This window comes from Capsicum annuum, chromosome 1 (assembly GCF_002878395.1).
Source record: "Capsicum annuum cultivar UCD-10X-F1 chromosome 1, UCD10Xv1.1, whole genome shotgun sequence".
NCBI classification, from domain to species: Eukaryota; Viridiplantae; Streptophyta; class Magnoliopsida; order Solanales; family Solanaceae; genus Capsicum; species Capsicum annuum.
Window position 1 is genome coordinate 146,827,258 of NC_061111.1, and position 14,731 is coordinate 146,841,988.

Genomic DNA, 14,731 nt, shown 5'->3' on the forward strand with positions numbered 1-14,731 from the left:
AAAAAAAGAAATGCAAATGGCAATGTGAACCTGGCGCCGGGTTATACTACGAAGAGGTGCACCATATACAGCGCTGTCAACAAGTCCTAGAATCTGCCATGGACTGTCAAAAGCATGAATTGTCTTAAAATGTCAAGAAAATTAGACGTCAAGCTTAACAGTTAGAGCTTCAAAACATATGATGGGGTTTGTCATCATGCATTATTGAACCAAAAACTAGAATTAGAGTCACAATACAGACATACTGAACCAGCAAATCACCAATCAATTACGTGCACAAGATCCTCACTTTATCACGTGATGTCCACTACTCAATTACTGTTACTTGATTTTTTTATTTTGCATATTCCCCTGAAGAGGTCAAAAGGTTGCTGCTCTTCTTTCCCTCAAATAATCCTACAAATATCAAAAGCTTCTACTTACCAAAAATCCATCTTTCCGATGGATCCATACAGACAAGTTTATCCAGACAGAATAGCTTAAAACAATAAATTTGAAGTTCACAAATTATTCACAATTCACGTGTTGGCACATATTGGCAATACCAACCAAGAAGAGAAACCCGTGGGCATCGTCTTTCAAGTTCTCTACAGACAATTTTATTTTTCGATTTATTGGTTAGCTCAAACTTGGAAAATCTACTAGGACATTCTTCTCAAAAAAATCCAAAAAGGCATCACAGGAGAATATGACAAACCTATAGAATCCATAGAACATCTATATTGGGATGTAATACTCAAGTGTCTAGTAGATTTTTCTTTAAAAACAAAAAAACTAGTAGTAAAGTGTAAAACAAATATATAGACATCTAGGAGAAGAGACGATACGAATATGTAGACATTTATCAAACTAACAAAGTCAAAACACTGAAACGGCTACAGCTATTGACACTTTCCGTACTTTCCGTAAGCTGCCCGTCCCAGCATAACCCCATGAGCTCCTTCAGTACGTGCCGCATTGACCTACAAATGCAACAACCAGCAAAGGGGTTAGGTACTATGAGAGTGCAGCGTTAAAATAGAATATGATTAACCACAGAAAGATTAGCAAATGGAGAAGAAATCCTATGTTCAAGTACGAAGTTTGACAAAGCTTACACAATCAATGAGGTAGAAAGACTAGAAGCTATTTACTTTTAAGTTCTCAGAGAAACTTCCCAGCGGCCAGGCCTAAATTGGCAGATGATTGGACCCTGAATTGATAGGGACATATTATCTAGATTTTTGTCGACTAGAAAGAGCATATAAATGCATCTTTTTTCTTTTCTTTATTTGACATGTTATTTTTCACATAAAGAAGTTTATCAACGGGATATCATAGCCTTCTCAAGATCATGATTCATGGAAATATTATTTTAAGAAGGATTCTGTCAAGACCAATCCATCCTTATGCAACCTATTAGCCCAAAATAAAGGAAAAAATCCTGACTCAGTAAAGTAATAATAGTGGAAAACAAATTTTTTTTGGAAATCTGATTTTATCATTTTAACAATGTTTTCACAAATTAGTACATGTTAACTCCATATAGGTTTGAGATACTTACCTCTTCAATAGAAGTTATACCTCCATTTATCGTGAACTGCAGACCAGGGAAATCGCGCAAAAGGGCATAGTAGTACTCATACCTGTCAATGGCCAACTTAGCTAGTCATTATGAGCATTTATTAAGATCTTTTTTATCAGTGTCAAGGAACAATAATCGAGATATAAAGACAGGCATGTCATAGTTCAATCTCATGGTTACAAATACATCAGAAAATGATTAACAGAGATATATAGTAGGCATTTGGCCATGTTTCATTGTGAAATAGAACAAAACAGTTTTTGTTTTCAAAGTGAAAAATAATGTTTGGAAATTGGAGTTGTGTTTGGCCATGAAACAAATTACACTTGTTTCTGCATTTTTGTGGGTAATTCGGAGTGAACAATTTTTTGTTGTTTTTGGAATTTTTGAAAATTCATGAAAAAGGTGAGAAAAAAAAGTATAAACGAATTTTTTTCGAAGTTTTATGGCCAAACGTGTTTTTTCAGAGTCAACTCTGAAAAAGAAAAAGAAAATTTTCATGGCCAACGAGCCCATAATTTCACGTGTTCCCTAATCATAGATCCTTGCTAAATTGACAAGAGGGAGTTGCTCAGATGGTAAGCAACCCTCACTTCCAACCCATAGGTTGTGAGTTTGAGTCACCAAGGGAGTAAAAGGGGGGAGCTCCTAGGGAAGGTTAAAAAAAAAAAGGAAAAAGAAAATGATCCTTGCTAGATTATTAAGCTACTACAACAGCGTACTTGAGTGGGGGAATTTTTCTATTATCTTTTGGGCTGATTCCATTCAGTAATGCCTTCCGAGAATGTATAATAAAATGCTGAGTTGGCGACTGAGAAGAAACCTCATAAATGAAATCACCTGTACACATGAAAGCGAAGGTCAATATTTTCTAATTGATGAAGACGATAGCAGTACTATTTACCACCCAAACTGGTGGAACTAACCCATGTTAACTGTTAGGATAAGACTCATTGGGAAGGTCAATAAGTTAACAGAAAACACTTTCAACATTCTTCTTTTTTTCTCTCGTTTTTTTCCTATTAATAACTGTGTTTTGACTTTTGTTAAACATGAGGCAGAACCAAGCACTCATCTTAGCTAGCCATACAAAACATAAGAAATACCCTAAACAACAGCAGTAGACAAATATGCGTGAGATTCATGCTACACAATTTACCAGGCTAAACTAGTTGAAAAAGCTTTATGTGGAACTTTTTAGGATTAGGCCACTACACATTACCCTACAGGACTACATAGCATCTACTAAACATAAGCCCTTGCAGAGACAAAGAACCAACACTTTTTCTCTTAAATTATGATCTTTTTCTTATGTGTGTGATGACACATTTAATTTTAGATCCAGCATGGGAAGAGAATGGCTAAGTAACTTGTGTCAACGAGTATGCAAGTACAGAGGTGCTTCCCCTTCAGTCTCCACAAACCTACTAATACCTTATGCTACAAGGGAACAAAAAGACCAAGTGAAATATAGCCGCCTGAAGTGTAACATGGCCTCTGCTCCGGCTTACGTGATCATGCAATTTGCTTTTAGTTCATAGTTACAAGTTATTGTCAGCTTTCTAAGATCTACTCCAATGTCCAAGCAGCTACAAAGGCAGCAAAGGACTGTTTGAAAGTTGGAAGTATATATCAGACAAACAAAAGGAGCTAAATTTTGATGATTTTCTTGAAGCAAGGTTGGAGCATAAAACAAACATGCTGGAGTCTTAACCCACACGAGAAAGGAACAACAAGTGAAAATCAAAATATTAAGAATTGAAGAAATTTTCGATTCACGTGTCCTGTGAATGAGTGAAAATTTGAAGAGCTTACATAGTTCATTGTATGAGTCATGGTCATCAACTCCAATTCGGCATTTGACGCTCACAGGAACATTTGTATTAGCAGCAATTACGGACATGGCTTCAGCAACAAGCTTTCCTTGTAGAAGTTATTCATATATCAGAGGAACTCTACAGATAATAGTGCATTTGATCTATCAAGCATACAAATCTGAACCTTTGGATCAAGCATGAGGCGCACACCAAAACACCCATGTCCAGCTACTTTGGGGCTAGGACATCCGCAGCTGTTAGATAATAGAGAAAAAATATCAGTTATGGGTATGAATAAAAACCTAGGCACTTATATCATAAATAGGAAAAGCAGAACGAACTTCAAATTAATTTCATCATAGCCATAAGGAGTTGCCAGTTGTGTCGCTTTGGCCAAGTTCTCCAATTTATTTCCCCCAATTTGAAGCACTATGGGATGTTGCTCAGGGCCATATGCCAAGAATCTATCCTGGTACATTTGAAAAATCACATAAATGTCAGATCTCGCTGGCTGATAGATACAGAAGCATTAGTCAGTGACAAGCTGCTCTTAAAGGTCCAAGCGGCAAGCGTAATAACCTATCAGTACAAGAAAATCCTTTTGGAGATCAACCTAGGTTACCGTAATATCTCATCTAGGTGTCCTTATTTCCCACGTATTTTACACCAATGAACAAAAGATTCTTTTTCTATGGGATCGTCTAACAGGGACAAGGGTCCTAATTTAGGAGAAGGCAAATAACCAACCAACTTGGCTCACTTGAACCTCAAAAGACAACCTAAAAATAATATTTGTAGTAATTGTAAAGATAACATTCCAATTCATCGATTTAGTCAATAGAATACAATGTTGCCAGGCACCATCCACAAAAGTGTTGATTGTAAGCTTCTCTGTAGATGGTCTGTTTACATCATGTAAAAAAGTTATGTACCCACAGAGACATATATTCACTATTTACTTTTATCATGAAAATTGGGTTGGTAGCCAGAGGATCAAGATTACAAAAAGCATCTTTTGACTACTTCACTACCTCTAGCCTTAAAACAAATGGATAAAATAAAATTATTGGAGACTGATTTATGCACATCTAGAGAAAAATCTAACATGTACACTTGAGTTAAATTAAATGTAGACTAGTCGAACTGTAACTGTGAGCCTTCACTTACTATAGCACGGTCCCAATTACTGTAGCTTACCAAATGCTAACTGATACAGAAAGATTGCAACAATGTGCATATTTTCTTCTTTTAAAAAATGTTTTTATGAGATATTACTTGATTTTAAATCAACCTGATTTTCATGACCCAACCACTAGAGCCAGAGCCCCTGGGGCTGCAACAGCGCACGCCTTCGGAAGGATATTTGGAAGAATGGTAAATGTGTTATGGCCCCTAGCTCTGGATAGAGTCGCTGGACGACTAACTTGGAAGTCAGACCTAACGTTATGGTCTAAGCCCTTGTTTCTGTTTCGTGACTAACCTATGATTGCTAAATTTTGTAGTTCATTCAGGGAACTGCAGACCTAGGAACTTGTTTGAGAAAGTTCCGACTCTCCTGATAAAATCCAACTTGTTTTTATTAATAACGTCAACTCTCTTAAATAGAGGTTTACAGTAGGAAAGAGTCCTAATAAACTAGAAATAGAAAAAGCCCTATAAAACTGAATTAACAAGAGTTCTAATCTACTAAGGGAAGTTCTATTCTACTAACAAAATAATTCAAAAAATAAACATCATCAATCCTATTAATCCTATTACTTCTTGCGTCTGGAATATTGTTTCCCGACAAAAGCATCAATAACATTATCCCCTTCCCGGAGAAAAAGCTTGTCCTCAAGCTTGAAGTCTGGAAAGGCTAATTTGAAATGATGCATGGAGTCCTCAACAGATTGGCCACACCACTCCACCAGAATTTCCCAATTACCACAATTCAGACGCGATTTGAGCACAGAGCAAGGGGTGGGAACAACACATCCTTCTTCAACTGGTGGAAGAGTAGGTGGAGTTGTAGGTACCTCACCCTTGAATGGCTTACGAAGTGACACATGAAACACATCATGAAGTTTGCAACCTGTAGGTAAACCAAGTTGATAAGCAACAGACCCAATGCACTTCAAGACTGCAAAAGGACCATAATATTTTGGTGCAAGCTTATGATGGACGCGACTAGCCAAAGTTTATTGGCGATATGGATGTAGACGTAACCAGACATAAGATCCTAGAGAAAACTCCACATCACGATGTCCCTTATCATAAACTATTTTCATCTTGTGTTGCGCCTGTTGGAGCTTAGCTCGAAAATCCTGTAAGGCAACATCTCGATCAATTAATACTCGGTCTACAACATCAACTCAAGATGAACCAGCCATGTAGGATTGCAACCGAGGAGGCTCACGACCATAAACAACTTGAAATGGGGATGCGTGAAGTGCTGAATGGTAAGAAGTGTTGTAGCAAAATTCAGCCCAGGGAATCCAATTCTATCCATTTCGTAGGACGATCACCTACCAAGCATCGAAATACATCTCTATTGTGCGATTAACAACCTCAGTTTGACCGCCTGATTCTGGATGATAAGCGGATGAAAAGTTTAATTTAGTCCCATATAAACGAAACAATTCTTTCTAGAAGGTACTAGTGAAGAGAGCATCTCGATCACTGACAATTGATTCTCGTATCCCATGTAAACGAACAATATTCTCAAAGAAAATCCTTGCTATAGAAGACGCATTATATGGATAAGCAAGGAGGCTAAAATGTGCATACTTAGAGAATCTGTCCACAACCACCAATAACACTGTTTTACCACCTGATTTTGGCAGGCCATCTATAAAATCCATTGAGATATCCGACCAAATTTGATTAGGCAGCTGTAAAGGTTGTAACAGTCCCGCGGGACTCAAATTGACAGCCTTATTACGCTGGCAAACTGAACAGGCAGCAACATAATCCTTGATAGTTGTCTTCATAGCTGGCCAATAAAAATCCTTGTGAATACGTAGCATGGTCTTCTGAACGCCTTCATGGGTGCTATCATGAATCCCGGACAAGACAAAATTTACCAATGGTGAGTTGGGCAAGAGATAGACCCTATTTTTGAAGAACAACAACCCATCCCGAAACACCCAATCGCTATTCATCTCTCCCTATCCAATTTTAGCTCGAAGTTCCTGAAGAATTGGTTACTGCTTGATCTCTTCCCGGACTTTCTCGAATATCAAAACTTCCGACTGAGAAATAGCAAATAACATATCTCCAATCTCTTCTCGTTGTGATAATGTATCTACTGCAGTATTCAATCTCCCAGCCTTGTATTCCGCCCGAAAATTGAACCCCATCAGCTTGCTAAGCCAACTTTGCTGAGAAGAAGTAGTAAGACGTTGATCTAGCAGGTATTTAAGACTGTAATGATCTGTTCGAATTAGAACGGCTTGACCCAAGAGATAAGGCCTCCAATGTTGAACTGCCTTTGTCAAACCTATCAATTCACGTTCATAAGCTGGAAGTTTCAAGTGTTGGTCAGCTAGCTTACAACTAAAAAAAGCAATGGGGTGTCCTTGTTGTTGAAGGATTGCACCTATTCCAACACCCGACGCATCACACTCAACAACAAATTCTTCTTTAAAGTTTGGTAACTATAACACTGGGGCAACAACTAATGCCTTTTTAAGAGTTTCGAAAGAAGCAAGTGCATCGTCATTCCACTTAAAAGCATGTCGCTTAAGCATACTTGTTGAGGGGGCAACAATCAAACCGTAATTCTTGATGAACTTACGATAATATTCTGTCAAGCCTAAGAATCCCCGCAACGCTGTTGTTGATTGTGGTTGAGGCCAGTCCATTACAGCCACAATTTTGCTAGCATCAGCTGACACCCCTATGTTGGAGACCGTGTGGCCCAAATAAGCTACTTGATTTTCGCCAAAGGAACATTTGGATTTTTTTAAATAGAGGCGATGAGCTTGCAACAACTCAAATACGAGTCGGATGTGTGTCAGATGATCCTTCAAACTCTTGCTATACACAAGGATGTTATCAAAAAATACAAGTACAAATTGACGTAGGTACCTTCGGAATACCTCATTCATCAATGCTTGAAAGGTAGAGCATTAGTCAACCTGAACGGCATGACAAGGAACTCAAAATGACCATGATGTGTTCCAAAAGCCGTCTTCTCAACATCTGCAGAGTCTATGCGGACTTGATGATAACTCGAGCGAAGATCAAGCTAGGTGAAAAATTGTGTGCCATGCAATTCTTCAAGTAATTCCTCCACCACTGGAATTGGGAATTTGTCCTTTACTGTTTTGGCATTTAGCTCCATATAATCCACACAAAAACGCCATGTTTCATCATGTTTCCGGACCAGCAGTACAGGTGATGAAAATGGGGAACGATTGGATCTAATAATGCCTTGCTGGAGCATTTGATCACACTGTTTCTCAATCTCATCTTTCTGAAAATAAGGGTATCAATAGGGATGAACTACCATCGGATCAGTTCCCGGCAGTAAATATATGCGATGATCACAAAAACGCATAGGAGGCAGACCTGTAGGTTCTTGGAAAGCTCATCAAATTCGGCTAATACTTTCTCGAGCTCACCTTGCTTAGAATCTTACCAAAGATATACGTGTGGTTGAAATAATTATTGTTGTCCATGTAGAATGATCTGCTTCCCTTTTACTTGAAAGTTCATGGTTAATAACGCAAAATCCCATAGAATAGGGCCGAGTGTTTGTAACCACTTGATACCTAGAAGAATGTCAAAAGCATCCAAAGGAATCACATATAAATCCACATTAAAGAAATGATTAGCTACAAAAAATTGCACCGCCATGCAAATGCCCAAACTGAAAATTTTCTCTCCATTTGCCACTGATACATAGAGATTTCTTCGACATTGGATAGGCAAATCTAAACGTTGGGCAGCCGTAGAGCTAATAAAATTATGTGTACTACCTGAATCAACTAAGCTAAGCAACAACTTCTTATCAATTACAACCTGCAACTGCATAGTATCTGCATGTTGTTTGCCTGTGATAGCATGGAGTGAGATGGAAGGCTCTCCACTATTCGTTGGTACATCTTCAGATTCCAACTTCTTATCAATTGCAGCATGCAACTGCATATTATCTGCAAGTTGTTTGTTTGTGATGGCATGGAGTGAGATAGAAGGCTCTCCATTATCTGTTGATACATCTTCAAATTCTACATCCTCTATTTCGAGCCAAAATAACTTTTTGCACCAATGTCCTTGAACATAAGGATCATCACAGGTGTAGCACAACCCCTTTGCTCGTTGGGCAGCCATCTCGACACGAGTCAACCTTTTCACAAAAGGATTAGTAGCAGTTACCTTAGCCCCCGGAGGTACTGCTGCAGCGGCAGTCCTTGAGGTTGAATTATAGCCCCTCTGTGTGCTAGAAAAAATTTGTATCTTCTTCTCAAATGCTCTCGCCAAACTCATTGCTTGTACTAGGTTAGATAGGTTCTGTAATTCAACATTGAGACGAATCAAATCAACTAAACCTACTGTAAACATATCTACTTGTTGGTCTACACGTACAGATAATGCACGAGCCAACATCCTTTGGAAGTCCCTCTGATAATCTTCAACAGAACCGGTTTGTTTCAAGTTGATGAATTCCCCTAATGGATTGCTTTTCATTGGTGGGCCAAAGCGAAGAGTACAATATTCTTTGAAGACACCCCATGTTAAGTTTGGTTCCTCCAGTTCTAGCTGATAAACCCACAATTGTGCCCCCCCTACCATGTGAAAAGAAGCTATGCCTACCTTTTCTTGGTTGGCGGTACACTGGTTAGCGAAAAATTTCTCACAACGATGAAGCCAAATAAGAGGATCTTCACGTCCATCATAAGTAGGAAAGTCTAATTTAGTGTATCTGGGAACTATACCTCTTCTTGCATTGTTGTCATCAGTGCCAAGGTGGTTGTTGTTGTTTCTTCCTCCTAGACGCACATCCAGTTGTTCGCTTGTGTTACTGGTTCGTTGGACAGAAGCAACACTATTGTCTCCAACTTCAACTACCTTTGCACGTGCCGTGGTGTGGATTAAGGCTTCAATTTGTTGCGATAGTTGCTGGAATTTGGCGTCCATCCTTGCTTCCGAAGCTGCTACTTTTGCATCAGTCTGAGTTTGGGCTTCCAGTAACAGACTTTGCAGCCTTGCTTCTACAGTACTTTCGTCCATGGTGACAAGCTCTGATACCAAATTGTTATGGCCCCTAGTTCTGGATCGATTCGCTGGACGACTAACTTGGAAGTCAGACCTAATGTTATGGTCTAAGCCCTTGTTTTTGTTTCGTGACTTACCTATGATTGCTGAATTTTGCAGTTTATTTAGGGAACTGCAGACCTAGGAACTTGTTTGAGAAAGTTCCGACTCTCCTAATAAAATCCAACTTGTTTTTATTAATAATGTCAACTCTCTTAATGTCAACTCTCTTAAATAGAGGTTTACAGTAGCAAAGAGTCCTAATAAACTAGAAATAGAAAAAGCCCTATAAAACTGAATTAACAAGAGTTCTAATCCACTAAGGGAAGTTCTATTCTACTAACAAAATAATTCAAAAAATAAACATCATTATCAGTCATATTAATCCTATTACTTCTTGCGTCTGGAATATTGTTTCCTAACAAAAGCATCAATAACAAAATGTTCTTCTCTTTCTCAGTTTTTTTGTTCTCTTTCTCATAAGAAAAAAGGATTAGCTCACATAATTCTCTTCTTTTTTCTTTGTTCTAGTTAAGAACAAGAAGTCCTGAGCCGGGAGTCTATCGGAAACAGCCTTGCTACCTCTCCGGAGGTAGTGGTATGGACTGTGTACATTTTACCCTCCCAGACCCCACTATGTGGGATACACTGGGTCTGTTGTTGTTGTGGGATACACTGGGTCTGTTGTTGTTGTTGTTGTTATAGTTAAGAATAAGAAACCACAAAGTACTTTATAGTTGATTAGAGAAGCACTAGAGTCTCAGTCCAAAGAGCAGAACTTTACCAAATTGCCAGTCTGGTAGACAATTGTTTCGGCAGCAAGCATTTCTGTGTAGAGCCATGCCTTTTTTGAGATAAGACGGGCCAAAGTTCTGTAATGATTATCGGTCCATTCCATCATGGGGGCAACACTGTTTAAATATAAGGTTGAAAAAATATTAGGAAGCTTCTTTTTGCTAATAAAGGTGTGTCCATAACGAAGAATGACATAAAATGTTTTTCAATATTCCAAAATGGCTCTAGGAAAATAATTTCTTTAAAATGAGAAAATGACTTTCCCAAAGAAGTAGGGGAAACAAGTTCTATAAGTGACATTCCACATTGACAGTGTCCTTTGCACAACCCATCTTCACCCTACCCCATAGCCCCGATCCCCACCAACCCGACACCCCCACCCCACCCTCACCTCCAATAGTACGTGTCTAGATAATATATAAAAAATATACTTTTAGAATAATATTTTCTTGGCTAAGTACATAGCTGCCCCTTAAACTTGTCAGGATATTCCATTTAGACACCCGATATAATCTATAATCCAATTTAACACCTTAACTCTGAATAAATGTTCCACTTAGAAACTTATGTTTTAAATGTTGGAGAAACTTTTGAATGTATTTTCATTCGTTTATTAGATTATTAAGTCATTGGCTTGGGAGAGTAGGGCATGTGGAGGTGGGGGAGGGGGGAAGGAGGGGGAGGAGGAGGGGACGTGGATAATATGTGGGAGAGGGGGACTAAGAAGGTGGATTATGCAAAGTTGGTGGAGAGTAAGGATGAGTAAGGATGATACAAGTTAGCTAGGAAGGAGGCTAAGTTAATAGTAACAGCGGCTAAAAGAACAGCTTTTGATAGCTTGTATGCAGAATTAGAGAAGAAATGAGGTGAAACGAAGTTGTATAGGCTTGCCAAGGCTAAGGAGCGATGGGCCCATGACCTTGACCATGTGAAGTGCATAAGGGGAGGACAACAGAGTATTGGTGGAGGATGTCCTCATCAGGAGAGGGTGGCAGTCTTATTTTCATAAACTCTTGAATGACGTGCTGGATGCATAGACTTACTAGGGAAGATACTAGAAATGAAACTATTCGAGGAAGGCGGGAGTGGCTTTGGTGGAAGACAAGATGTGAAAAGTGAGATTGAGATGGTTTGGGCATGTGATGAGCAGGGGCATGGATGCCCCAGTTCGGAGCTGTGAGAAGTTGCTTATGGATGGTTTTAGGCAGGGTAGAGGTAGGAAGAAGAAGTATTGGTAGGAAGTGATTGACATCGACATGGGGCAGTTACAACTTACTGAGGACATGAGCCTCTATATAGGAAGATGTGGAGGTCGCACATTAGGGTAGAGGGTTAATAGGTTGGAGGGAGTCCTTGCTAGTAAATAAGGTTGTTTAGTTGTAGTCATGTCAGAAGACGTAGTGCTATGCATGTGTCTTGTAATTTCTTGTTTCGAATAAATAGTTTATAGTATAATCCGTTTCTATTTTTCTCTACTGGTGTGTTATTCAATCTTGTTTTTATTCTCATTACGGCTTTTTATACTTTTTTTGTGCTAAGTCGGGAGGCCCATCGAAAACAACCTCTCTAATTCATCTAAAGTAGTGGTATGTTCTACATACACTCTACCCTCCCTAGACTCCACTTTGTGGGAATACACTGGATATGTTGTTGTAAGGAAAGTATGTACCATTAAAGGAAATGACATATTCTATGTGTACAACTTAACTATATAGACGAATGAGAATAAATACAAAAGAAAATTAAAAAAAAAAAAAAAAACTGAACTGAAATTGTCTAATTGAAACACTGTATTAGGAGCTGGAGGTGTTCAATTGAAACACGAGTTAGTTGTCAAGATGGACAAGTTTAAGGAGTTGATTATGTATTAGGCCTATCTTCTTATTTATTTTTTTCCATTATTAGAGAGCTTATTAGCTTTGTAAAAGAGAGATTTTTAAAAATAAGAGTTAAAAAAGTATATGGAGGCACCTGAACCAAGGAGGAGGATAGCGGTCTGCAGCCATTGGAGAAGTAGAGTGGATTTTGGAGTTTTGATGATAAGCACAACATGATGTCCTTGAACTTCCATAAGACAAGTTTGATGGGAACCTGGCACGGTTTTTGAGGATAACAAAATGAAAAGGAGTTAAAGAAGCAATAAAACAAGATTTCATTTTCCCTCAAAACTCCACCTCACTTTTATGTACTACTACTACTACTATCCATTGATGAACGGAAATTTGGGAGAGGACACGCGATATATATACCATACCAAACAGTGGCGCTTTCCACAAATAATTGGGCTTGGGTCGGGTACTTTTATTGGGCTTGGGTTGGGTTACTAGTTGTAACAGACGCACATTTGCTAACTCTATTTGTGTGTGTGTTCTCTACTTCTTCATTTGATAATTATGAAGAAAGCCGTTAAGTTCTTTTTAGTGAAAATTATTATCTAAAATATAAGTTATTTAGGAATAAAATAAAAAGGCTAAATGAGCACTTATTTGAGAACGGAGAGAGTAGTATTAGGAGATGCTTCCTTAATTGTGTCATTACTGACTTCTAACAGGGATTTGGTTCCTGAATATTGGATTAACCTACTTTGCGTCTTGTTTAATGGTAAATCATTATGTTCCAAGACACAGCTAGGTATCGATGAAAAGTGGCCAAAAATAAAACATGATCCATTAGCAAAACTTTTTGTAATTTCTTCTCCTCTTGGGTGAATTTTATTATGGGGAAATCTGACCCCTAAGTCAATCAAGTGAGTCTTAAAAGAGTTTTTAAAGCTGGAGGCGTAAGGCAAGGTATTTTATCTGATACAAGATGAGATGTAAATTTCATAAATTCTTTAATTTTTAATATTTACAAATTAATATAATTAGAAATAAATATTTTTTTAAATAGATATATGACTAGGGGTGGGCATAAAATATCAAAAACCGAATTACCGAATCGAATCGAAAAATTTGGTAATTGGTATTCGGTAATTTGGTATTTGGGAGTAAAATTTTAAAATTACGGTATTTGGGTTCGGGATTGGTAAAAATTATTACTACCGTTTGGTATTTGGTATTTTCCGAAATTCTAATTATAGTTAAGTGACTCATAGGCCACATACCTAGTCCACACTCCAAAGGTCACATGCTTGTGTGAATATTGCCCAAGCAAACTTTGAACTGTTAAACACAGTCATAAAGTAGACTTTTAACTTTACACAACAGACTTCCTTGCAACCAATATATGACAACTTTTGAAGAAAATATCACGCCAAGACTGAAAATCGGGGCGTGGAAGGGAACAACAAAAAAAGAAGTCTTCATGATATGATACATAACACCATTGATGGTTGCACTTGCCCAACTCTAATGTTCCTAACGTAGGTCGGAATATAGATTTAACCAAGGGTACTTGGTCAAGCTTTGTTAATCCTTGTGTTCATATGTCAACCGCGGATAGAAGCAAAACTCAGCATTTGGCAAACAACATAACATATGTTACTCTCCATTACATTTATAAAAAGTAATATTATGACTTTACATCACATTTACATCCAGTTCGTGTTGCATCCAGTTTGATGTAAATGTTATTCGTGTTACATCCAGTTCTCCCCTTCTTGGAGCTGGATCAAACTACAATAACATAGGTTTTAAGATGTTTCATTAATTGACTCACACGTATCAACGTGTAACAAGATCAAATAAAATTGATTTTTTCTGGTGTAAAACTATGTATTCAGAGGTGTCAAACTACCAAACAAAATTGAATTTTTCTAAAAACGTTGGTTGGAAATCACCACTATTATCACCAAATAGGATCACTACAAGCATGTCCAACTTTAAAATGGTAATACCGAATTCCGTACCGAACCAAAATTTAATTTACCGATTATCGAATTACCGAAGTTTAATAGTATGGTATTTGGTATCTACTTTCAATTACCGATTATCGAATTACCGAACCCAAATTATGAAAATACCGAACCGAATACCGAATGCCCACCTCTAGATATATCACTCAAAAAGGTAAAACGATAACAAAATTATAAAAAAGTAAATGAAATATATATCTAAAACTGTTTCAGCAAAATAAAAACAACCAAAGCAACATAATACAATTAATATATAAACTCAACTTTCATATGATAAACTATTATATATCCTCAAAAACACAAGTTTGTATAAAAAAAAAAAGTACATATTTACTCAACCCCACCTTTCCGCTATTCGGTCAATATATTTACTCACCTATTTGTTATATATTGTATTTTAGAAGAGAGCCAAAAAAAAAGTAAATAACTTAAAAATTTGTAACTATGCGACTTCAGAAAGAACTA

The 14,731-nt window shown here is 37.7% G+C and overlaps 1 protein-coding gene across 2 annotated transcripts in view; it reads right to left on the reverse strand.

Annotated features, from left to right (window-relative positions):
* Positions 1-12,742, reverse strand: part of LOC124885100 (tRNA-dihydrouridine(20/20a) synthase-like) — a 13,721-nt gene extending 979 nt beyond the window's left edge. The window contains exons 1-9 of one of the 2 annotated variants that reach the window (XM_016682746.2): positions 12,385-12,742; positions 10,403-10,529; positions 3,723-3,850; positions 3,566-3,635; positions 3,380-3,482; positions 2,287-2,404; positions 1,544-1,625; positions 901-962; positions 31-103 (exon numbers count right to left, since the gene is read on the reverse strand). In XM_016682746.2, the coding sequence (XP_016538232.1) occupies positions 31-103; positions 901-962; positions 1,544-1,625; positions 2,287-2,404; positions 3,380-3,482; positions 3,566-3,635; positions 3,723-3,850; positions 10,403-10,529; positions 12,385-12,569 (948 nt within the window). In that variant the 5' untranslated portion in view covers positions 12,570-12,742. The remainder of the gene's footprint in view (positions 1-30; positions 104-900; positions 963-1,543; positions 1,626-2,286; positions 2,405-3,379; positions 3,483-3,565; positions 3,636-3,722; positions 3,851-10,402; positions 10,530-12,384) is intronic. The other variant, XM_047397587.1, reaches the window with a different exon arrangement.
* Between the last annotated feature and the right edge of the window lie 1,989 nt (positions 12,743-14,731).